The sequence below is a fragment of the Hakea prostrata genome, chromosome 3, assembly GCF_041222555.1.
Source record: "Hakea prostrata isolate BN-2017 chromosome 3, UWA_Hpros_2, whole genome shotgun sequence".
Classification (NCBI taxonomy): domain Eukaryota; kingdom Viridiplantae; phylum Streptophyta; class Magnoliopsida; order Proteales; family Proteaceae; genus Hakea; species Hakea prostrata.
Window position 1 is genome coordinate 15,090,488 of NC_142602.1, and position 26,781 is coordinate 15,117,268.

General features: G+C 37.1%; 1 protein-coding gene across 3 annotated transcripts in view; it reads left to right on the forward strand.

Annotated features, from left to right (window-relative positions):
- Positions 1-26,781, forward strand: part of EMF2 (VEFS-Box of polycomb protein) — a 54,269-nt gene that overhangs the window by 1,166 nt on the left and 26,322 nt on the right. For all 3 annotated transcript variants that reach the window (XM_089149362.1, XM_089149364.1, XM_089149363.1), the window contains 10 exons: positions 1,089-1,203; positions 1,308-1,467; positions 1,560-1,628; positions 11,277-11,416; positions 11,879-11,941; positions 12,094-12,215; positions 14,779-14,843; positions 22,248-22,300; positions 22,411-22,464; positions 22,554-22,613. In XM_089149362.1, coding sequence (XP_089005488.1) covers positions 1,089-1,203; positions 1,308-1,467; positions 1,560-1,628; positions 11,277-11,416; positions 11,879-11,941; positions 12,094-12,215; positions 14,779-14,843; positions 22,248-22,300; positions 22,411-22,464; positions 22,554-22,613 — 901 coding nt within the window. The remainder of the gene's footprint in view (positions 1-1,088; positions 1,204-1,307; positions 1,468-1,559; positions 1,629-11,276; positions 11,417-11,878; positions 11,942-12,093; positions 12,216-14,778; positions 14,844-22,247; positions 22,301-22,410; positions 22,465-22,553; positions 22,614-26,781) is intronic.

The following is a 26,781-nucleotide window of genomic DNA, read 5'->3' on the forward strand; positions in this document are numbered from 1 at the left end:
AGGAAGGCAATCTAAAATGGTTTTGATTTTGGATTTAGGAAAATTTTGAAATGGTTTTCATGGACATTTCCCCTCTTGTTGAAACTGAAGTTACGGTGAATGTTGAAGTTTTGATTTCTTATGGAACCAAAATTTTCTAAAATTTCACTATTTGTATAGGTATTTCATGATTTTTGTTTAATTTGCATACAAATGTTTCTTATTATAATACAATTCAAATCCCAATTAAATGAGGTTGGTTTTGTTGATCCTTATCCTCCAATCAGCTCTTTTCAAGGCCTTACTTCGATACAAAGGATTAAGCCATGCATGTCTTTCCTCACCACTTCTCCTAAGGTCATTTTAGGTCTTCCCATGGATATTTTAGTTCATCCTATCTGAATCAAATTACTCTTTCACAATGGAGCACTCAAAGGCCTCTGTTATATATTTACAGAGAAAGTTAACGTAATTATTTTTGTGTCTGGTATTTCTCCATTTTCATGTTGCTAATGTTCATCTGTTATGATTTTTTGCTATATCCCTGTTTTGATTTTCAAAATGTGAGTAGTCTTCTTGGTATGTGATGTAGTGTCTATATCTTTCTTTTAGGTTATTTGGAAGGCCATTTCAGCTAGAACAAAAATTTCAAGATACCATATTTTTTGGTGACACATTGTACTTTAACTGTTTAACATGAGTTTTGTGGTGTAAAATGCTGAAATGACTTAAATTTTGAAGAAATACTGCACTTTTTAGATTCAGAATTTCAAAGTGTGTTGATTGAATAAAATTTCAAAAATATTGCATTTTCCATTTTGACATAGCATCTTGCTGTGGCCTAGCTGGAATATCCAAAATCTTTGACGAGATTTTGAGCTATGCTTGTAACAACTTCCTAACAACAATTTGCACGTTATTTAATATTGTGATAATCCTCTGATTAAGTTATTGTTCGTTGCTTTATTCTAGAATTTATACCTTCATACAGTAAGTATTGGTTTCAATTATTTCAATGCAAAATTTACTGTTTATTTCTTCAATTACCTTGTTTATCAGTAGTTTGAGTTTGACAATACTGACTAGGTTGTCAATGGTCAAATTTATAGGATACTAATGACTGTATCCATTGCTGGGAGTGAAAATGATGGCATGCAAATGCGGAACCTGTTACCTCTGCATGTTTTGTTAGTCAGACCAATTTCTGATGGTGTAGTCACTGGGGTATGGTATCATTGAATTGACGCTCCTGTTCATTCTTTTTTCTTCTAATTGTCTTTTTTATTTTAAACTGTTGTTACATCTCCTCTGAAGTGTTATAAGAACAGCATTCTGCAGTTTATCGCATCAATCGGGCATGTGTTGTAACTACTTCCGGCGAATTTGATGAAAGGGACCTAAAAGAAGCTAATTTTGTGCTCCCTGAAGTTAAAAAGCTTTCATCTGAGGCTAAAGCTGGGAAGCTTAACCTCTTACTTGTCTCTTGTGGTATTTTCTGATGCATTCTGTATGGTTGTTTAGTATTTTCTAGTTGTTTAGTTGTGCAATACTGATTATATTGGTGATCAAATTTCGTATAGTGGATACAATAAATTCATTCTGTGGAGGTGGTCTACACAAAGACAGATTGGATATGTCATCTTTTCCATGTAAGATACTGGTAAAATAAATTCATTCATTCCTTACTAATGTTGCATGACTATTTATATCACTTGGTTCACACTGTGAACTGCATAGATAACTATTTCCTACTTTGAACTTCATTGATGATTAAAATCAGCCTAGATAACATTTACCATGTATATCCTTAATCCAAATTGCACTCTAGGCCAGTTTTATTATTGCACATTAGGTTTACCCAAAGATTATGAAGATGTGCATCTCTACTGGCCTTGCATAATATTAGATGCATTGATCTCGTCTTGTAATGGTGTGCAAAGTCACGTCTGGGACCCTACATCTGCTTGATAAAGTGTTTATAAACTTAAAAGTTCAAGGTTGTTAGGTCTGTTCTTTCTGTAGGTTTGTGGGCCTTGTAATTCTCACTCTAAATTGTTATGGACGGATTCATTACACTAACTTTAAGCATGGCTAGTCCTAGCTGGGGGGGGGGGGTTAGAGATGAGCAATGTATACTGTGTTCATCTTAGAAGCTGGTGCATGCAAATGTCTCTTGATTTTCTCCTACCCCTTTGGCATACGTGCCAGCTTTCAAGTAAGCATTATTTTTTGGAATAGGTGTCATATTGAGCTTTGGAAACAGCCTCTTGGTAAGCAGAGTAAGGCTGTTTTCATTATTACGCATCCCAGACCCAGCAGTGATGGGAGCCTCATGCGCTGTGTATGCCTTTCCTTTTATATCATATTGGTGTTAAAATTATCTTCTAGATTAATAATATGGTATGCATCAAAGTCCTAGTCAAATTGGTTGGAATCACATTGAAGGTAATGAAGTTGTTCCATTCAAGTTCTAACTATCAGTTTCCATCCTCGCCAAAACCTAGATTTCCTATGTTTTGAGAGAAACCTGACATCTTTTGGGCAAAACTTAATATCATGCATTGATGTACTGTTAAAACTGCTGAATCTGGTTGAAAGTTGTTCAGAGTTGATATTGCCAAATCTGGTCTAATGTAGGCCAGTCAAAATTGATTGAAAACTACCAGAATGTTTGAATATGGTCAAAACTTGGGACAGGCTGTATTGACTCAAGGTTTATCTTGTTGAAACTTAAGATTCAGAACTGGGCATTTTTTCAGACTTAGTAGTAGTGTATACTCTTGATCCATGTCTGGAGTAACCAGGTTAGAGACTGTTAAAACTGTGGGTGGGATTATGCAAAATCCTTCTATCTTGGATCCCATTTTTTCCCCCCCTTTTATTTTATTTTGCTTTCCTAGTTGTACTCAAGAGTGTGTTGCTTTTAGTTTTCTTTTCTACTCTGAATGGGAAATCTCCTATGTGCTAAGTTGTCTTTTTATATATAGGATTCGAAAAGAGGAGGCTGCTATCAGTTGTTATTGCTTAATCCCACTAGCAGCCTCCCATTGTTTCCCTCTCTCTTATTCCATTTTGCTTTTTTCATCGACTATAGGTTCCATAATCTGGTAGTCGGAGAGGCAATAGAACTTATCCTTCTTAGCAAGGTGAAGGATCAGTCCTCAGCCCTCCTTGTTTTTCATGGTTTGGCATTGAAGCCACTTTTTGGTATTTTGTTTAGTCTACTGGTGAAGGCTGGTTGGACAGGTTTGCTGCCTTTGCCTAAATGTTGCATTTAAGAGGTTGAAAATCTTTAGGGGCAGATGAGGGTGTCCTTTTTTCTGACCACTTGCATGTGGTTATATGAATGTTGACCAGCCATGGGATGCCCAAATTTGATGGAGGGCAAGGTTTAGGTAACAATTATAGACTTCATGAATTAAGGGCAACATAGACCAAGCAGATTAAAAAAAAAAAGGTCGTATGCAGTGAGCGAGTGCAGGGTCTGGGAGGGCATTATTGTATGCAGCCTTAACCATATTCTGTGCAGACAGACTTTTTCCAGACTTGATTCCTTCACCACCTGGTCAAAACTCACAATGGAGCAATCTTTACGGTTGCATGAAGGCCTGCCCACTAGGCCAAGCCAGATAAAGTTAAGAGAATAACCATCGGGCGAAGATTAGAGTGGTGTTACATGTAGTTGAAGGAGTGCTAAAACTGACTGTTTCACCCCCTTATACAGTAGATGGATATATAGTATGCCAAAACGACGCAAAAGGTCAGAAAGACCACACCTTCAACTGGGTAAGTTCCAAAGTACATGACCTGTGTATAACAAAATAGTTGTTAGGGCTACAATATGACCCAAGGTGGTTGGGGGGTACTCACTAGGTACCAAGTCATGTAAATTTTTTTAAGCTCATTAAGGTGATTTGGCAGCAGTAGATATGTTGCTGTTAAAACATGCTAGTTACTAAGTGATGTAAGCAGGAATCCTCCCCTTAAATGAGCCAGCCATTTGGGCCCTAGACCCAAACCAAAGTGGTGCACCTAGTGGGCTGGCTGAGCCCTGCTGGGTGTATTATGGTCATTTCCCACTTCTTTTGATTAATGTTTTAGTCCAATAAATTTTGTTTTATTTAGTGAGTCCAAATAATTTTATTTCTTTAATTAAGTTAGTAATGAGAGTCCTAGTTAGAGTGGAAGTTCCAATTAGAATCTATCTTAAATTAAGATTTCTTTTGGATGGTTAGCTTTTATTTTGCAAGTCTTTTTCTTTTGTTGGGGTTGTTATTTAATTGAGTTGTAAAGGGGATCCTAGTCTATAAAGGATTTCCTGGTTGAGTCAAGTTAAGATTTCCAAGATTGAGTCTTATTCTTTTCCCATCAATTGTAAGGCTATATATAGCCCATCCTACCTCATTGTAAAGGAAGTTGAGTTGATGAATAAAGATTTCTGTTTGGATGCAAACAAGTCGTGGTCTTCTTGGGAGGGCCATAGCGGATTTTGAAAACATTATTCTTCAATTTCAGCTAGAGTCCTTGAAAGTTCAGCAAGCATTCCTCAACTATAGCCCCTCCTATAACCTAATCCAAGTAAACACAGTAACCAGAGCCCCCTTCCCCCTTCTTCTCTCTCACCTACAACCCTTGCGCACCCTTTTTTCTTCTTGCGTAGACCTTCCCAGCCCCTCCCCTACCCTGCGGTCCCACCAAGAACCATCCCTCACTCCCCTAAAATGCTGCAACACCTCCCCCTACACCTTGCCCTTTTCTTTTATTTTTCCCTCCTCTGGGATCTTGCAGCAGTTCTGAATTTTCATAACAAGAAGAAAGAAAGAAATCAGAAAAGAAAGAAAAGAAAGAAAGAAAGAAAGAAAGAAAGAAAGAAGAAAGGAAAGGAAAAAAATAAGAAAGAAAATATAGAAAGAAGGCAAGGTCAGAATCAAGATTCTTGAAGATTTCCAAGAATCCATAACCTACCCAACCACAAGTTTCCCTATTCCCCCTATCCCTTATTGTTACCCTCTTATTCCCCTCTCATGAGTTGAATTGTTTTCCCTCCGAAGTTTCCACCCATTAAGGACTGCTATAACCTTAGTTCGTCTTAAACCCCCAGCCCATTTTAACATTTGTTAAAACCCTAAAGTCTTCCCAAGCCATCCCAAAACCCTTCCCATACGTAACCATATAGTTTAGTTAACCTTTACCGTACCAAGACCCAACTGTAGACTTCTCTTTCCATCTTTTGGTAAGTCTGGGTATCTCAAAACCAACCCATACTGATTTATTAGAACTGTAACATCATCCGTCCAATGAATTTCTCCAACCCATTTAGGTTTTTGTTAACTGAGTTTTCCCCATATCTTTCCCCTTGACCCAACTTTCCAAATTTAAACCTTTTTTTTAATCCAATCCCATCTTGTTAAAACCCTAAATTCTCAAACCTTGATTTCTTGCTTGCTGGTTCTTAAAAGAGGGGATTATGAGGTAACCATAATGTTAGGGAGATACACATCTCAAGGCCGTAAACCCTAGGTTACATCACTAAGATTTTGACATAATAATGTTAAGAAAAGGGCGATGCACTGCATACCAGTAATTAGAGATGTTGCAAAATCAGATGCTGGCGCCATGGTAGAAGCCATGAGTGAGGATGTTGTTCTCCGCTTCCATTGGGCGTCCACGGCGTTGAAACTAGAAATAAAACGGAAAGAAAAAGAGAGGAATAAAAACCAGAACAAGATCAGGAACAGAAGCAGCAGCGACTTACCTTGCTGGAGCTGGGACCTGAGTTGGCATAACAGGGCTGGCTGTTGCCAGAGCAGAGTAGAAGGGGAATATGGGTTTTGTCTCATAAGGGAATAGTTGAGCGTTAATCTCTTTTTTCCTTCTTGTAGTCTATATATATTACCTCTGTTTCCAAGTTCCAACTTTTTCCATGTGGTATTGTGTATGGTAATCCTGTACACATGCAAATAATAAAGCTAGAAAAGGTATCAATCAATTAAATAATTCTAGGTAAAACAAAAATAAGATGAGTTTTCCAAGGCAGGACAAGGTGGCCTCGACTGTGTCCAGGTGGTGTGCAGGTGACCAAGGTGGTTACCTAAGCAAGGACAGACACTATTTAAACCTAATATCGTTTAATAAATGTTTTATATTTGTTGTTTCATTCACTTGCGAGATTATTTATAAGTTATAATAATCTCAATTTGACACATTATTCTCTATTTTCTGCATTATAGAGTAACTATATATTGCTTGTTCTTTGTTTTTTTGCTCAATTTTGACCACTTCTATGCATTACAACACTGTTTGATGCTTATTGCCTATAAGATATGTTAGAAATCAAGCTTTTATGAATCAACATTGCTGAAACAAAGTAGAAGAACAAGGGAGAAGAAGAGGAAGAAGAGAAGATGAACCAGCAGCAGAGCCTGCGATTCTAGATTAATTTCCTAGAATCACAGGCTTGTTTATTTATAGCCTTCAAATTTCGAAGTTACAACTTGAGAGACAAGTAATCTTGTCCTCTAAAAAGGAAACAAATTTACTAATAAAAGGACAGAAATAAACTGACAAAGATTCTTTCCAGAAATAGAAAGTATGAAAATTGTTAAACAATCTGAAAACAGAAACTAAGTAGAAGAGGAAACTTTGATTTTCCAAAACTTGTGCACCAAGCTTGCTTTCCAAGATTGAAACTCTCTAAAGTAAAAACTTGTGCACCAAGGCTGCTTCTCGAAAATAGAATCTTGTGCACTAAGAACTGCTGCTCCCAACCTTGCACAACGAGACTTGCGCAATGCTCAACACTCCCTCTCAAGCTGGATTATACACAAAGAAAGTTTCAGCTTGGAGAAATAAGAATAAATTTGTGTACCAAGGCCTGCTTCTCTAAAATAGAATCTTGTGCACCAAGAATTGCTGCTCCCAACCTTGCGCACTAAGACTTGTGCAATTCTCAACACTCCCTTTCAAGCTGGAATATACACAAAGAAAGCTTCAGCTTGGACAAATAAGAACAAACTTGAAAGGCAGCACCTGTTTTGAACTGTGTAGCAATAGTAGATGCTAGTAAATGCTGAGAGAACTTCACTCAGGGGATAATCAACTTGATCTTAAAAAAAAAAAAATTTTAATTCTTTATGTCGAAAGAACCACCCAATAATGAAAACAATTGGAAAAATCCATAAGTATTTCAGCATCAAAGGCACTATCTAAATAATGCCAGTAGTAGAGAGGAATCTCCATGCTAATAGATAAAAATTGCAGCTCCAATGTCCACACATAACCCCTTGCAAGCAAGGCATAGTATTCGGCAAAGGTATAGGTAGGTAAAGGAACAATATTTGTTATTGCGAACCAAGTAGGTAGGCAAAAGGTAGTATAGGTTACTGTGGACCAAGTAGTAAGGTAAAATGCAGTATAATTTACTGCAGACCAAGTAGGTAAGGTAATATGGTAGCTAAAGGTAGTATAGGTTACTGCAGATCAAATAGGTTGGTTAAGGTAGAATACCATCTTAGGAGAATCTTCACAATATAAAATTCTTCAACAAATCTTGAGTAGATATATGCCTCCAATCTCCCCCTCACTTACACGTGGACTGATAACCAATATCCAGGGTCCCAAGCAAGAATTTCCAATGTGCCCTTTTATGGTAGATATAGTCTTCATTCTTTTAGCAAGTTTGAATCCAAGAAATAATTTCCAAACTCTCTTCATAGTAGATCATAAGGTGCATGCATATGCCCAGCTTTAAAGTTGGATTCACAAGATGATGTGATAGGAGTTCACTGAAAAAAATGGTTTACACATAAACTCAATGGCAATTCTGTAATAAACCATATTTTTAGGGGTTATTTGTAAATAAAAAGTGATGGATATGAAGGGAACTAGATTTATAAATGGACAAACTTGGAAGGAAAATTTTTTAATGGGTAGACTGTAATATATTATGAGAGAGATGGGTAATTATTGAAGGAAGGTATTTCCACACTTTAAAAATCAAATAAATTAATGATGTAACGGACTAACGGGCAGCCAAATCATGAAAATAGGGATCGAAGGTGGAATAAGAGAAAGGATAGGGGTAATAATCTCAATCAGATTTGTACCATATACTTAAACCAGCAAACCGAACCAGTTGAACCAAACCAATTAAACCAATCGACCCATCTTCTTCTTCAATAGACCCTCAAAAATCAAAGAGATAGGTACCGTATCAAACCTGCAACTTCCTCATCGTCTTCCTCTTCTACAGTGAGAACAATTCTTCAGCAATGTTGAGTAAGAAACAGTGAAATCAACAGGCATAGTAAGCCACAGAACAATAGGGAAAATGTACACAAAAAAAAAGCTTAAAAGACGAAGCAAGAACCAAGATCCGAGCCTCAAATCCTTCAAAGAATCAAAGCTCCACCGACCAGAATTGTTGAGACAGAGTTATCGTACAAAGAAAAAAACCACCAACCCAATGAACAGAATTGAAACACAGATCCAGACGAAGGCTGCAGATCCAATCTGATTTTAAAAGAAAGGCCAAAAATGTCTTCAGATCCAGACCAAGAATGGCTTCAAATCTTGAGACTGAATAGATTCAGAGATGCAAACGCAAACCAGCGAAGGACACAGCAAGCAAGAGATGTAAATTGCAGAGAAAACACCTCAAAACTTGAAATCAAAGAAAAAGGAAGCACATGAACCAGGATCCTTCGAGAAACGATAGCTGAAACCTAATTTTCTTTTTCTTGGAGGGATCTACCAAAAATCAGATCCAATTGCGGCCTCACCCGAACTTTCAAGAAAACCCCAATTGAAGCTCTGAAAAATAAAACCAAGTGCTGAAATTTTTATTTTATATTTTTATGGGAACCCTAGTTCATCTTCTTCATTGAACTGGGTCCTCTTTTCCAAACAAATAAACCTAAACGACTCTCAAACCATTCGGTGAAAGTAGCAAGCCAAGACAGATTAAGGCTCTGATACCATGTTAGAAATTGAGCTTTTATGAATAAAATCAGTGCTGAAATAAAGGAGAAGAACAAGGGAAAAGAAGTGGAAGAAGAGAAGATGTACCAGCAGCAGCAGCAGCCCGTGATTTTAGATTAATTTCCTAGAATCACAGGCTTGTTTATTTATAGCCTTCAACTTGCCAAGTTACATCTTGAGAGACAAGTAATCTTTTCTCTGAAAAGGAAATAAACTTACTGATAAAAGGACATAAATAAACTGACAAAGATTTTGTTTAGAAATAGAAAATATTTAGTAACAATCTGAAAATAGAAACTAAGTAGACAAGGAAACTTTGATTCTCCAAAACTTGCACAACAAGCTTGCTCTCCAAAATAGAAACTTTGTAAAGTAAAAACTTGTGCACCAAGGCTGCTTCTCCAAAATAGAAACTTGTGCAACTTATGCTCCAAGAACTGCTCCTCCTAACCTTACGCACCAAGACTTGCGCAATTCTCAACAAGATATGTCTCTTAAAAATAACTCTGACCAATACTTTAAACGTTGGTATAGGTTGGGGCTGGAATCTCCATTATGTTGTTTTATTGCCTGCTGCTACATGCCAAACCCCCCCCCCCCTTATTTTTTTTTGGGAGGGGGGGTTGGGTTGTGGAAGAATAGGGGATATTGTTCCTGCATAGTCAATGCCTTATGTTATTTGTTTTTTCCCCAGTTTCTATATTGCTATTTTTCTATTTGGGGCTTTGTACTGTTGTGCTGTGGCTATTCTGTTGAAGTAGAAGAATTTTGTCTTGACGCATTTGCTACTTTCATCATTTATATCTTGAACTTTGACCCCCCCCCCCCCCAAATTTTTTTTTTATGTAGTGAACCAAAGGTTGTGATGTGGAGCTCCATCTCCCTAGGGGCATAGTTCAGGATTTTGGATTTTGGATCTTGGTCATGTTTTGGCTGAAATCTAGTAAATTTCAGAAGCATGTTTTGTTTAGCCCTTTCAGTGGTCAAATGGACAATTTTTGCCTGAAACTTCAGGGAAACCCTAATTAAATATTCCTGATAGATCGATACCCATTGATTGAAGGAAAGCACACCCAAATTGTTGTTTGGTTTTGGACCTTAGTTTGTCAGTACATGCTGTACCCTGCTATATATTTTCTCCAATGTAGCCTATTCTATGCATAATTTAGAGGTAGAAACCACAAAATCTTTATTAAAGCAGATAGAGTGTACTTCAAGAGTGAAGAAAGTTTATTTAATAATTAACAGTATAGAATGTCAATATCATCATCATGCAAACTAAACCCCGCGCTTATGTCGGACATCAGTACGATTGTTACTAGTGTTGACACCCACACCCATACGAAACCATTTCCCAATTCTTTGTCTGTACCGCATAGAGTTACGGGGGAGCCTTAAAACCTCTAAAAAGTTGCTGCTTCATTACTCTTCCTCCAATTGTATTACAAAAGATGGCACTGTCATGCTATGCCTGAGGAAAATGATTGAAACCCAACACAAAAGAGACACCTGATAGGTGTCATTGTTTACTTACTCTAGGTAATCCAACCTAGTATATAGATTACTGGATTGGGAATAAGTCATAAATGTGGATCTGCTTTAGCAGCTTGGTGGACCGGACTGATCTGATTGCTCGGGGTGGAGGTGTATGGAAGATTCTATCCACACAAAAGACGATCTGCCCTATGACTGAACCTCGTAAGCTGTGGGGAATGAAGAAGAGGTATCTGTTCATACCCACCATCTCAGAACTAGAGCCTGTGTGGAAAATGAGGGTGCACGTCCATAACTACCTTGTGCACCTCTCTCAAAATTCAACGGTTGATGTTTCTTCCCACGTCTTGATGGAAAGCAATTCCTCAACTGCCATTGATCGGGTATTATCTATTATACCTAAGGCCTCGGAGATTTGCGCCAGAGGGAGGACGGCATTGAGTGAGCCATATTTTTCTTTTACCAACTCTTTCCATCAAGCTCAGCTTTCTCAGGCTTGGTTTGGCTTTCGTTGCCTGATCTGCATCAAAATACATGATTACACTCTAAAGTAGATTTATGAAAACTTTAATTCTATACCTAAGGTGTTATTTTCTTCTAAATAAAGACTGCTAATGCTGTTTGATAATATCAAAGGCTCATCCTATGCAAACCTGTGTTATATGGTTTTCTTTTCTTTTTCCAACTTCTTGTGCTCCTGATTTTTATTTTTATTCATCTTCATTTGTGTAACTTGAATTTTTATTTTATTTTATTTTTCTGGTTCATTTTTCTTTGAAAAATTTAATTTCTTATTTGACTTATTGCACTCTATAACTTGACAGCAAATGTTGGACGATACAGCCTGTGGGGAAAAATACCAATTGAGTCACTCTATAAGTCATGGGCAAAATGTGGAAACTTGAGGTCAGGGCATAGAGCAGAGATGGTGTCATCCTTCGATATGCATTCTTGCTTCTTGGAGGTACATCAACGATCAAACACTGCTGTTAAGTTTCTCTGTTGTTTCCCCTTTTCAGGACCATTGTAGTTTTGTAGAAAGAATCTCCTTGGTGCAATGGTAGGGGTTGCTCCATTGTAACCTAGTGATCACAGGTTTAAGTTTGGTAGTAACCTCTTTGCAAGGATAGGGTTAAGACTCATACATTATGACCCTCCCTAGATCCTGCAATGGTGAGACTCTTGTGCACTGGGTTCATCCTTTTAGGAACTCCTATTTTTTCCGGTAAGATGGTTTTGCAGTTAATTGTGCATTAGCAGTGTTATACTCTTCAAAGTTCAAACTACATCTGAGGCTGAGTTATGAGTTTTTGTTTTATTGATTTCGTTATGCATGAGGATCATCTAGTGAGAATCGAGAGGGTGCTTCACCCTATGTTTATATGAAAAAACTGAGCTTCATGTCTTGATTTATTTTATTTTGCAGCCTGGTTGTTTGGAAGAAGGAAATTCTATCTCTCTCAAGATTCCTCATAACTCCGAAAGTTTGGTGCGTTCATGCCTCTGGGACTCTTACTTCTATGGTGGACATAGATTGGATTTTCCGTTATGTGGCTGCTGACGTGATTAATATTTATTACCTAGATATCCAATGACAATTGCTTTTCTCTTTTGTTCTCCTTTCATGCTGGTTTCCTGCAGGACTCATTGCAAAAAGTACTAGTTAATATATCTGCGCAGGAGGTTGGGGCAGCAGAAAGATCTCCTTATAATTTGTACACATACAATGATATCCCTACATTATCAATATCTCATATTATGCGGTGAGTATTCTTTTTCGTTTTTTAAGAATAAATTGCATCATTTTTTTTATGGTTAATTGGTTATAGGTTAGTTACGTTAGTAGGAAGTAAGCTATTATATACCATGTATGTTCTGAAAGTTATCTACGAAACAAGATTTTCAAGAAAGACTTCGTCTCCCTTTGAATGTGTTGAGGCAGATATTACTGTAAAACCATTGCAATCGGAGGTCAATCAGCCACCTTGCTTTGCATTTTTCTTCCTGTAATCCACAAGTTCCCTGTTACTGTCAAACACACCGATAACTTGTTGCTGCCATGTTCTCCATAATCTGCTCCCATAATAAGTCATGAAGCTGCTGCATGCAAAACTGGGCCCTTTCCTCTACATTTTAGTAACCTTTCTGGGGGCTGGGCATGAATTAAGATATTTTTAGTTCATCCAAATTAATCATTGAGCACCTCCAATGTGCTAAAAGGGAACATATGATTTTATTATTGTCCCATAAGGAAAAAGATCTGCTTATTGAGCTATCTGTGACCTTCAATTAATTGCTTTGAGGATCTAGCATTAGAATATTGTTTTGTTGTGTGTAAACAAAGAATTACATTCTTATGGTCCTCTTTTTACCCAGATGACCTCGAGAGGATGACAGTGGAGAGCCATCAAAAGGAACTGAAAACTATTTGGGGAATCACATTCCTTCCCCCATTGCCTGCACTTGTCTAAAGCCTGATATTGTCTGCAATGCTTGTAATTTTATCTTGGGAGTTGATTTCAACCTTGAGAGGAAAGAAGTATTTTTGCCTGTTTTTGACAGATTGTGCTCAATATTATGGCAATTGGAAATTTCACGATATTCTGATCCCTAGGGAAACAGAAATATTTTATAATGTGGAACATATTTAAACAGAAATAGTTTATAATGTTGAACATATTTTGTTTGAGATATCATACTTTGATTCTGCATTAATACCTGTAGAGAATTCTGTTGTGATCGAAGGGCTTCCCTTTCCATATCAGTTCTTCATAGTTCATACCATACCTGAAGTATTAGTTTGGAGACTTAATAATTTTATTAGATTTTGAGTGGTCATTCACTATATGACAAGCATTAATAAAAACTCCTTTAGAAAGATAATTATACATATTTAATAGGATCCGCTTTCAAATTTGTAGCCGAAACTTCTGTTTTATCTTGTTAAATACTAGTCAAAAGAAAAAAAGCATCCCAGTGTGTAGGATCAGGGTTTGGGAGGGGCAAATGTATGCAACCTTACACTCTGTTTTGCAGTATAGGTTGTTTCCAAGCTTTGAATCCATGTCCAATGCATTGTAATGGCATAAAAAGCTTTCCCATTGCCAGTGGTTTGAAAAGTTGAACAAAATCCTGAAACCTCATTGCAGTTTCCAAAAAACTGGCTTATTCTGGTCCTTAACGAACACCCTAAATGCCCTGCTTAAGAGTGAATAAATTTGAAATTTCTAAAAATAAGTAATAAGAGTTTGACTCTAACAGTGGCTGGAAAAGTTGAAAAGTGTAACCATTTAAAAGATCATAAAATGGGGTCGTAACTAAACTTATTCGCTGAAGATGAAACTAAACAAATAAGAACTTGGCCTCACAAAGGCTTAGAGCTAAAAGTTGGACTCTTTATGTTTAAACTGATAATGAGATTAAACAAATAAGTGCTTGGTTTCACAAAGGTTTCAATAATGTGACTAGTTTTAAGTTAGAAAAAAAAGCAACAGCTTGTTGAGAGATAGTTGCAGGGAACTGAATTCTGATGACGAAGTTCAAAATTTATGAGAATTAGGTAGAGAATAGGATGTTCAATTTGAAGGCAAGCTAACGTGTAACAAGAAAGGCATTTATTTCATGGTCCGAGGGGTTTTCTCCAACTGCCTTCCAGCTCGTCAGTCCATGTCCATTGGTAGATCGCTGTTTCTCACTCTTTGGCTGCCTCTGTTGGAATGCAGTGTAAAATATTGGCTGTATATTTTTTGAGAACTCTTTCTTCTCTGTTCGGAAAAGGATACCAGTGGAATGCTAGTCTGGAAGTCACATATTCCTTTTGTAAGGGAGCGGTTTTGGGTGGATGTCTTTCGTGGGATCCTCCTTTTGTGATACTGTGGGGGAAGCTGGCCTTTTGTGTTGCTGTTATTCAAATTTGGAGGGATCACCAAATGGACCTACAACTAATGGGTCTCTTTGCCAGATTTGGGATTTCATATTTTTGGACATTAAAGCTAAGCTTTTGGCTATCCCTCTTCTTGTATTGACTCTCCAAGGAAAAAAAAAACTTATTGTTGTCTCTTGGGTCTTCATTCCTTATGTGCCTCCTTCATTCTCTTTTGATGATGAATTGTTTACCCAATTTTTTTTTTAAATTCATGATATAATTAGCTTGAGGACTTCATTTGCTTTCTCAAATGTTAAACACATTAATTCTTTATTTGTTTGTTTTGTGTTAATTATGAAACACTTTTAGTTTGTTGATTTTCTCTAGGCTGCTTTCAAGAGTTCTGATTTTCTGTTAGGATGTATCTAAATTTCTTTTTTCCGTTTAATTGAAAAATGCAGGTTGAGAGCCGGAAATGTCATCTTCAACTATAGATATTATAACAACACACTACAAAAAACTGAAGGTACTTGTTCCTTTTTCTTTTTCTCTTTTATGATTGTGTCATGTTGTTTTGTGTTTTATTGATTGGCTTGCTTGCATGTACTGATATACTTCCTTGGTACGTTAATTGCCTTTCTTTGCTTTAATGGTTATCAAGTGCTGCATCCTATTCTTAATTTTATGTGAATGTTATTATCCAGATCTTCTTTTCTAATATTTATAATTTTTTAATTTTGTTACACTGGTTTGAGTTATGACATTTTTCACCCTTTTTGTTGTTTTTTGTCCTTTTTCTTTATTTTCTTTCGATTTTTCTCTATATATAATGTTGGATATGCAACTGCATAAGCTTCATTCTACTTGAAATTTTTGGGGGTAAAGTTTTCCTTAATGTACCACTTAGGAAGCCTTAACTAAACTGCGCTAAATCTTCCATGTGCAGATCAGATGGAACTTAATGGACATGTAGTGCCCATGGTCTACTGCTCAAATCTGTAGTTTTAATGCAGTGTAGTTTTGCTAACTGAAAAGAATAGGAACTTAAAAAATCCAGGATTATGGGATTCGAATAGTGTTAGTTGCAGTAACATACTTGTGCATGTACATACATGAGGATGCGTGCCAGTACATTGGAGTGTGTATGATTGAATTTGGAATTTGAGACCTGGCTAATCCAGATTCAGAACCATGTCCTCTCCCTCTGATGCCTAGTGGATCGAATTGCCAAATCATCTGTCCAATTAACTCAAATGGATTGACTGCTTAAGGAGCTCTTCTGTGATAGAAATGTGTAGATTTTTTTCTTTCTGATTGTTTGTTTGTGACATTTATGCTGGAAGATGTGGTGATTGTAGGAGGGTAATACAGTGAAATAAATAAATGCAAAATTTTGAAATATGGTAGGATTTACTGGCCCATTATTCTTCAAGTTGCTTGCTGTAATTTTATTTTAAGAGCAAGTTGGAGTTATGTACATTAACCTTGGAATCAAAATATTTAACATTTGTTCAAGAAAGCTGGAGTATATGGCATGTAAGCCACTTTCATTTCACCCAAAAGCTTGGAGTGTTAGGGGAGGGCAGTACCAAACTATACAGCAAGTCACTGACACTTCCATGTGTGTGCATGCCGAGATCTAAATTTTGTTGCACGTGGAGCTTGCTTAAGTGATGTTTACTGCATGCACAACCAAGGAAGAAGAAATGTTAGGAAATGCACTTCTCAGGAGTCAAACACTTGATTTCTCCTGCTCCTAGCTCTAATACTATGTTTGCCACTGTTTTTCGTAAAAGCTTGGAACGGTTAGGGAAGGGAAACTTCAAAGCTTACGTCAACAGTTTAGTTACATTAGGATGGATAATGAGGTGGTAAGAATTAGGTATGATGAGAAATGATGTGTGATGCTGAATGTTGTGCAGTCAAAAAGCTTAGTTTAACTTTGTGTGGTGGAGATGAGGATGTTGAGATGAATAAGCTGCAAAACTAGGAAGAAGAAAATTTATATGACAGTCATACCACCTGCTATGATGTGTTAGTACAGTATTTTAAGCAGTTTAAACGCATTGTGTAACTTTTTGTAGTGGATATGAGGATGTTGAGATGGATGAGATGGATAAATTGCAACACTAAGAAGGATAAAGTGAGGAATTTTTTTGCTGCTGTATTTGTACGAGCAATGTTCCTGCTACCCTTCTTGCAGCCAAGAAAATGGAATGATTGAAATCCCTTTCAACAACAACAACAACAACAATAAGCCTTGTCCCAACTAAATGGGGTCGGCTAAATGGATTCTTGCCCTCCAATCAGTTCTATTCGAGGCCATGCTAGATACAAGGCCTAAGTTATACATATCCTTTCTCACCACTTCTCCTAAGGTTATCTTAGGTCTACCCCTAGCTCTTCTAGTTCCTTCAATATGGATTATATCACTTCTCCGTACAGGAGCATTTATAGGTCTCCGTTGAACGTGGCCGTGCCACCTCAAACAACTTTCTCTAAGCTTATCACTTATGGGAGCAACTCCCAGCCCAACTCTAATATGATCGTTTCTTATCTTATCCATCCTAGTTTTGCTATTCATCCATCTTAGCATCCTCATTTCTGCTACACTGAGTTTATCTATATGATTCTTTTTAACAGCCCAACACTCTGCACCGTACATCATAGCTGGTCGAAGAACGGTCCTATAAAATTTTCCTTTAAGCTTTAATGGAATACGCCGATCACATAAGACCCCGGACGCACCTCTCCACTTCATCCACCCTATTTTAATTCTTTGGGAAACCTCATCTTCCAAATCACCTCTTTTACTTATGATTGAACCTAGGTACCTAAAACAATCACTCTGAGAAATCTCTTTATCGTCAAGTATCACCACCTCATCATCTGGCCGATCATGACTAAAGTTACAAACTAAATATTCTGTCTTCAATCTACTAAGTTTAAAGCCTTTTGATTCCAAAGCTAATCTCCATGATTCTAATTTGGTATTAATCCCCACTTGGGTCTCATCAATCAACACAATATCATCCGCAAAAAGCATACACCAGGGGACCTCATCTTGAATGTCTTTGGTTAATTCATCCATTACCAGTGCAAATAGATATGGGCTTAAAGTTGACCCTTGATGTAGCCCAACCGTTATCGGGAATTCATTACTTTGTCCCCCCACTGTTCTAACACTAGTCACCGAACCATCATACATATCCTTAACTATATCTATATATTTACTTGCAACACTTCTTTTCTCTAGTACTTGCCAAATTAACGCTCTAGGGACTCTATCATAAGCTTTTTCTAGGTCAATAAATACCATATGAAGATCTTTCCTACATTCTCTATACCTTTCCATAAGTCTCCTAATTAAGTAAATAGCCTCCGTTGTAGATCTTCCTGGCATAAACCCAAATTGGTTCTCCGTAATTGTAGTTAAGTGTCTCAAACGGGTTTCAATTATTCTCTCCCATAATTTCATCGTATGGCTCATCAATTTAATGCCCCTATAGTCATTACAACTTTGAATATCTCCTTTATTTTTGTAAATTGGAAGCACAACACTTCTCCTCCAATCATCTGGCATTCTCCCTGTGCTCATAATCTTATTAAACAACTTAGTCAACCAAACTAGTCCATGGGTTCCTAAGCTCTTCCATACTTCAATTGGGATTTCATCAGGACCTTGTGTCTTGCCAAGTTTCATCCTCCTTAAAGCTTCTTTTACTTCGGACATCGAAATTCTACGTATATAAGTTCGGACCTTGGTGCCTTGGTGAAAAGTGTAATCGTCCGAAACATAAGTGCTTGAAGAATGCTCATTTAGTAAACTAGAGAAATAGGTTTCCCATCTTTTCTTAATATCCTCCTCACAAACTAAAACTTTACCATCTCCATTTTTAATACATCTAACATGGTCAAGATCTCTACTCTTCCTATCCCTCATCTTAGCTATCTTATAAATAGATTTTCCCCTTCCTTTGTGCCCAATTTATTATACAACTCTTCATATTTCCTTTCCCTTGCTTTTCCTGCAATTTTCTTAGCTTCATTTCTATCCAACCTATACCTATGAAGATCCTCAACATCTTTAGTTCTTTGCCATGCCTTAAAACTAGCTTTTTTATTCCTAATGGCAACTTGAACCTCACTATCCCACCACCACGTCTCTCTATAAGAATGAGTCTTTCCTTTTGATTCACCTAGAACATCTTTAGCCACCTTCTTAATACACATAGCCATCTCATTCCACATTGCATTGGTATCCCCTTTAAAATCCCATTTTCCTTGTTTGACTACTTCATTAATGAAGGATTTAGAGTACTCTCCTTTCAAATTCCACCATCTTATTCTGGGATAGTTTACCTTGGACCTTTTATGTGTTCTTGGGACTAAGCACATATCCAAGACCACAAAGTCTATGTTGTGCAGTTAAGCTTTCCCCCGGTATCACCTTGCAATCCTTGCACAACAATCTATCAGTCCTTCTAGTTAGGAAGAAATCTATTTGGCTTCTATGCTGTCCACTTTTGAAAGTAATTAAATGTTCATCTCTCTTTTTGAAGTAAGTATTTAATATAGATAGATCAAAAGCAGTAGCAAAATCCAAAATTGAAATCCCCTCCTCATTCCTTTCTCCAAAACCATATCCTCCATGAACACTCTCATATCCTCTTTGATCTTTTCCAATATGTCCATTTAAATCACCTCCTATGATAATCTTTTCTCCTTGACGAATTCCTTGCATTAATCCATCCATACTTTCCCAAAATTCTAGCTTTAGACTTCATCTAATCCTACTTGAGGTGCATATGCACAAATTATATTTATGCATTCTTTCTCCATTACCAGCTTGATAGCAATAATGCCAGGGTTTTTGTCTTCAATCATATCCTTTTAAGATTCCATTTCCTTGGCTGCCAGCAGGGTAGGAGGAAAACTCCTGCTACAAGGAGCAAAATTTTGTCCTAAGCAAGGAATGATCATATTAATGCTGATTTGGGAGTAGCTCTGATACCTGATGAGCTACGTGAAGTCTTTTGAGGTGACATGGCCATGTTCAGCGGAGGCCTTTGTGTGCCTCCCAGTACAGAGGAGTGAGTTCATTCCAATTGAAGGAAATAAAAGAGGCAAGCATAGACCTAAAAAGGACCAGAGGAAAAGGGGGGAGCCAAACATGCATAGCTTAGGCTCTGTATTAAGTTTGACCCTGAACAGAGGTGATTGGAGGGTATGCATCCATCTACTGACTACTGAGTAGTTTTTGTTGCTATCGCTGTTGTTGGGTCATGGCTGAAATACTGTAGGAAAACTAGGACACCAATATCTGATAACAACATCAGAAGGTGATGCCTTATTAGAGGTAAAAACTTGGCAGGCTGATATTGGCTTCAAAGACCAAAAGATGTGTAGCTGAAGAATTCTCGTGGTATTTCAGTTCTGACTAATACTATCCTGTCTCAATTTTTGTAACTTGATCTCCAATAGTTTGTCCCGTTAACAGTTTTTGAAAATTGTATTTCCTCTGAAAGTGGTTTTTCCTTTTCTATCTGTTGGTTACATGGTTCTGTGCTAAGTTATAATGGTGTATCATTTAGAGAGTAGACTGGGAGGATTTTTCTTTTGGTATGGTGTTACTCTTGTTCATAGTTGCTGCCTTATTGCAAGGTGCTTTGCACTAGTTTAATTGGTATTCAGGCCAATATTTAGCATTTGCTAATGCCAAATATCATTCAAGAAACTGTTTTATATCGGATATTTCATTTACTTAAGATGTTATTCATAAATAAGAAAGTATCTTCTATAGGAATCCAATAAAAATTGTTAAAAATAAAATTCTAAAATGATAAAGGGTCAACCTCTCATGTATGGTGTACGTATGTTAGAAAAGAAGGGGGAAGGGGGGTGCACTTAAACTACCATACCTCGACACTGCCTTGATGGGTGCCTTACTGCCTAAGCGCTGCGAGCCTATGACTGCCCTAAAAGACCTTAGATAACTTAGGCGATGACAACTATGCTGTTATCGGAGGTAATCGGATGTGTTTGCGATGTAAACTGTTCCAAGGATTCCCTTGGGCCTAGGGACACTCCCCAAACCCTATGGCTGCTAAGTTGATCCAGGGGTATTTTTGTAATTTTGCAAATCCCATGGTGCCCTAGGTCTGGGTCCCATTGAGTCCAGCTAAGTCTCAGGACCCTAGATCTATTTTATTTCCTCATTTGAGTTAGTATTTTGTGATATATTGTAGAGTCCTTGTCTAGGTCTGATTCCTAGTTTGTGTTGGAATCCCCTAGTTTGACTATACAGTCTATACTTTTTATTAGGACTCCATATCTACTCCTAGAATCCTAATTGGATTTCACTGTAACTAAAGCTTACGTTCTCTGTAAATATAAGTTGAATTGATTAATAAAAGTGAGAGTTTTGAGGAAACAAGTTGTGGGCTTCCTTTGGAGGTCTGCAGCAGCTTTGAGAGTATCTTCTTCAAATTCCAGCAACAATTCAACAACTCCAGCTGTTTTGTGCAATCATGAAGTAAGTAAACAACACCCTACCCCCATGCCCCCCCCCCCTTTTCTCTCTCACCTGTAGGTCTCCTCCCCATCACTCTAACTGTAATTCTGGAAATTCCAGCCCCCTTCCCCTCTATCGCAGACATACCCAACCCCTCCCAAACCCCTGTGGCAGCGTTAGGAAGCCTCTCCCTTCATCATTAATTAACTCCCCACCCTCAACCCTAAATCAAGTTACAGCCCCTTCCCCTGATCCTTTTCCTCTTCTTTGCCCTTTCTAAACCTTGTGGCACTTCTGGAAATTCCAGAAAACTACAAAATAGAAGTGCAGCAGCTGGGCTAGACCCTATAGGAGCCTATACCCTAGATGTAGATCATCCCTTCTTGAGCACTCAATCCTAACCCTAGTTCAAACCCTAAGAACCCTAGATTTTCAAAACCCTAATTTCCAAAATATTCTAGTCCTGAATTTCAGTCTGAAATGAAAGTACGGCGAAGGAACAATGTTGAAATTCAAAACTCTGAACTTCCAAGACCTAGCCAAATATAACCCTATCCCTTTCCCAAGTCTAGAACTCCATATCCAGCTTGTTTTCTTCAAGTGTAGGGTATTCTAAACCCTAATTGACTACTGGTTCTATTAAAGAGGATCAGTGAGCCTAAATCTAGGGCATTACCTCAATCAGTCAAACCCTTGATCCTGGTTCATTTCAATTCGTAGAGTGTCACATTATACATTATCACTGTTGAAGGGAGGGGTATAGATAAAATCTTTAGATTATGCTGTAATTTCTGGGAAGAAAGAAGCATAAGTTTTGAATTTCTGATAAAGGGGAAACAGATTTATTTGAGTTTCCAGTGGCCATCAAGGATTTGTCGACGTTGGTTGCTTCCTATATTGGAACTGGTGTAGCTCTATGTTTCTGTCTTAGTGACACAGGAGTCTAAACGTTAATTTGTTAAGCAGGATATTGAGTGTTGTTTTCTGAATGTAGGTAGTTTTGATGGACCTTTACTACCCTGTCAGAACTTACAGTGATTGAAGCTTGAATATTTTCTAGCCTACTTATGCTCATTTCTTTTTTGCCTAGTTTTCCTTTCCTTTTCGCATGTGTCATAGGAGGGGTAATTGTTGAACTGTTAGCTGCTCACAGACAGGAGTCATCTTTCTTCATTAGATCCAAGAGATGGCAGTTACAAATGTTGGTTGATTTACAAAAAGGAGCCTGGTTTCTTAAAATGGGGAACTGTCCCTTATAGATTTCCAGTCTCACATTTTATACTCTCTCAATCACTCATTCTCTCTCTCTGTTCCTGTATGCTAGTAATATTCTATGGATTATTTTGTAATCTTCTCCTGATTTATGTTTTATTATATGCTTTTGGCTACAATACTCTATGTTTCCTCTGCTTGCAGTTACTGAAGACTACTCATGCGCTTTTTGCTTGATGAAGTGTTCAAACTTTAAGGTACCCTTGTCTTACAGAGTTACATCTTGTTACTTTTATTCTTTTGGTTAACCATTAGGGAAGTCTTCTTATTCATTTCTGCTTACAGTCAATAAACCACTATTTTGTAGGGTCTTAGATGCCACTTGTGCGCGTCACATGACTTGTTCAACTTTGAGTTTTGGGTTGGTAAACTTCAGTAATCTCCAGCAATAGCATGACCTTTAAACTCTTATGATATGTACAATTTCAGCTTGTATGATATTTGTTGCAGGTGACCGAAGAGTATCAAGCAGTGAATGTCTCTGTGAGAACTGATATTTGGAGATCTGAGGTCAGAACCTACTTTCTGCTGATTATAAGAATCTCATGTTGGCATGTGCTTTACTTATTGCGATTGTGATGTATTCTCTGTGAAATGATACACTTGCAACTTGTGAAAGAATGAGGATGAAGAGACCATTTTATTCTCTTCTGATTTCATCAGTTTTTTCTTAAAATTTGTTTTCAATGAGAATGATAGTAGATATAGTTTCCTTAAATTACAATCACGGTAAAAAAGAAAAAATAATAATAAAAAATAAAAAATTGTCTCAACTAGATCAAGATGGCTGGGGTCTTGACTAGTTTGTACATTCTTTTGTTTCATATCAGATCTATGTTGCAGTGGGCAATGCCTATAGTTGTCTTTAGCTCTTTAAGAAGCTTCTTTTAGGCATAGTTATTTTAATATTCAAATTATTAAAAATAGGCCTAATTTGGTTGCTGCTAGATTCTTTTCTTTTTTCAAGATTGTGACCATCTGGTGTTCTCGTGTTTCATGTCACACTAGGAACTTGATTTTGGTTATCAGCAACAAAAAAATATTTAATTCTTTTCTTATTACTTGTATGGATATATATTATATAAATGAAATATGAAATAGTTTGCCTAACCCATGTTGGGGCTCCTCCCAAACACCTCCCCCCACCCTCCACCCCAAAAAAAAATGAAAAAAAAATCCAAGTCAGACAAAACTGTTTTGCTCTTTCCCTGCTCAGGCATTTTTACCATTCCCTTGTTCCTTTGCTTGGAACTTCATAAACCTTCTTCCCCACCATCCCTTGCTCCAAACTCATTTTGATTGAAGGCCATATACATCACATCCTAGTTGAGTTAGGAGTCCCAATTAGAGAGGAGTTCTCCAATTTCTAAAGGAGTCTAAGCAAATATACCAAATAAAGTAAATCTTGGGTTCGAAAACCATTTTGATAACCCATGGGCTTGCAAAATCAGCAAATTGGCCCCACTTAAAGAAATCATGGCAATATTCTGGTAAACCAGATTGTTTCAAGGGGCTATTGGTAAATAGAGGAAAATAATGGCAACTTTGTAAATGCAGAAAAATTAAGATTGGAATGACATAAATGTAATTTAGATAAATCTCCTGAAAGAAACACGATAGGGTAAACTTGGAAGGGGAAAACTCTCTTTGGAAAAATGCAAATTGTATGAAAAGGTATTGGCACAAACTAAGGTTGGAAATAATCATTACGTAAGGCTATATTTGGTAAAGTTTAAATTTATGATTATTTGACCTAAACATAAATAGATTTAGGGTCTTTTTGGTATCAATTCTTGTTCTCATTTTTTTGATGTGTTTTATATCCATTTTAAATCCTATTTTTGTTTAAAAGAATAGATCATAAACTTGTTCTATTCATTTTTGCGCAAGCCACTTAAAATCCAAATGCAAATTGAGGGTATAATAGTAGACCTTTTTTTTTTTTTTTTTTTTTTTTTTTTTTTAATTATGAGAACCCACATTGTTTATCCTTTTTCTCACTCCCAAACCTTGATGATCTGTTGTCAACTTTCATTATCATTTTTATTATTATCAATTTTCATATACCAAACTTACTTTTATTACATAATTTATTCTGGTTAAAGTTACCAAACCATTTTTAATTTCTGACCAAAAATGGATTCTTGTATGCCTTTTTTTTTAAATAGGCAAAATAGAGAATAAGAAATGTTACCAAAAAGAGCCCGTATTTGGTATGATTTATGACCCTTGTTTCTCATTGAAATAAATAAGTTTAAACATAAATTCATAAATAGATTTAGGGAGGTTTTGATTTATCACCATTAAGGCATTAACCGTTAATTTTTGTTTATGCGGGTGCCATTAATGAACATGTGCAGAATTATTACTCAAGGGTAAAAAAGGTAAATTCACAAAAAATAGAAAAAAGATCTGAACAAGACCTTGTTTTTCTCTCTCTTCAACCTCCACATTGTTCCATCTCCACTTAAACAATGTCTTTGGGATATTAAAACTAACCGAGGCCAATAAAAGCGAGCCAAAACCAAAACTAAAGCCGATATACATATATATTGTATAAGGTAAAGCAAAACCAACCCAAAACCAAACTGATGATACATAATATATTATTCATCCAATGGTAACAAACCTATTTCTTATTATATAATATACTATGCCCCGTAATAACCAAACAAAACTGTTTCTCACTCATAACATAGTATCGTAGTTGATTATTCATAAATAGATCATAAACATAAATATAAATTATGCCAAAGAGAGTCTAAGTTAAACTAGAAAGTGAAGAAGAATAGAAGTCAAAGAGGTAACGTGAGGTGGGTTGTGTTGAAAGAAAAAAAGCAAACTGATTCAATTAACTAAGAGAGAGGGACACAACATGTAAGTAGGCTGAAATAAATACTAGATTAAAGGAAACAAAGATGGACCAATCATAATTGTATGGCTAACCCTATCAATACTGAAAATACCAAATAAAGTGTCTACAAATCGAAAAAAAGGAAGCGTGTGCATCTCCATCGTAAACCAGAGGCAGAAACCTTGGGAAGAAAAGGAAGTGCTTCTATCTCCATCACGAACAAGTTGTGGGGCAGATTAGTTCAACGGAGAATCTGAATACAAAAGGAATCATCTTCTTTCCAAACTCAATTAATGGAGGAATTCCAGCGACTAGGGTCTTCAACCAACGATCAACAAAAGCAGGTTCATCTACAGAAACGAAACTTCTTCCTCTTTTTCTTGATCACAAATTCTACTCTCTCCTTTGCCTAGGGTTGGGTAACCATCAGACCTGTTAGAAGACTGATGGGCAAAGAGATCTTCACAGTTATCTGGCATGATGATTCATAGCCTTTCTGGGTATTAAACCAGTTGACAGCTCCAGTGGATTTGCTTCTGTGCGTGGAAACCCTAACCTGCCTGAATCAATCTTTCACTGCTGGTACAGTCCTCCAATGCAAACTCCAAATAGGTTTGTAATCCTTGGCAATTGATTCTAGATCATGGAAACACCATCAGGTAAGCACCACCCTGAAGTCCAAGTCCAGAAATTAGATACGGTGGCAATAGGGAAACCAGACCTGCAGCTGGTTTATTTACTCACAACAGAGAAGGGCTGGGGGAAGAAACTCGAGGGTTCTGATCGCCTTTGAAAGCCATATCTTCAATCAAGGAAGAAGATGCAGGTCTGTTCCTTCAACTTATGAAAACGATGGAAACAAAATCAACCTTCAAATCTAAAATCCTCCTCAATTTTGACGCATCAGAGAATCCCAACAGAAAACCAGTGATGAGGGAAATATGACGTAATAGAAGGCATAGGCTCAAATTATGCTTGGAATAAGAGTTCTGGGAGCAGATTCGGACCATCTTTGACCCACAAAACCTTATCACCAAATACAGAAACCATTGCAGTGGCAGCTGCTGGAAAAGTCTGAAACAGAAATTATTTCTACCCCATACTCTTATCATAACAAAAAACCAGCTTGAGACCAAGTTCGTCTTCGGCTGAAGAATCAAATAAATATTGAAACATTGATGTTGGAAATAGCACTGTATGAAACCCATCCAAAGCTGAAAGCTATTTTAATGAGTAATGAGCCCTTGAGGACTAAGGCGTACTCTGGGGGCTTATTAGATTCTCAAACTAGCTATGCTCTGATACCATGTAAACAATCCCAGACTTTGTGATGTAACAGCAGGTTTGGGCTACAAAATCTTCAGGATCTCTCTTTGAAACACCACTTCTGCCGCCTAGGCAACTTAGAGCAGAACCAAGAGAAAGAGGAATGGTTTGCAGAAAATTCTGGATTGTAGAAGGGGAACCAAGAGCAGAAAGGAGAAAAGGCTTGAACAAATAGCCAAAACTGCTCCTCACTTACAATCACAGGCCTCAAAGAGCAGAGAACTTTAGGAAAATTTGAGGGCTGAAGCGAAAAACCAGCAGCAGGTTCCCTTAGGGTTCCCCACGACTCTCTCTGTCAAGTAATAATACAAAATTTATTCATCCAAAACTGTCTTTGCTTACAGCCCAAATTGGTTATAGACGCTACTAATTCTTTCCTAATTTGACACAAACTCTACTCAAACAAGGCTCTTGCAAAAGGAAATAACTCTTTCCTATTTTGAATTAAAATGAAAAATAGGAATCTTTATTTCAAAAGGAAACTACTGCCAAACAATT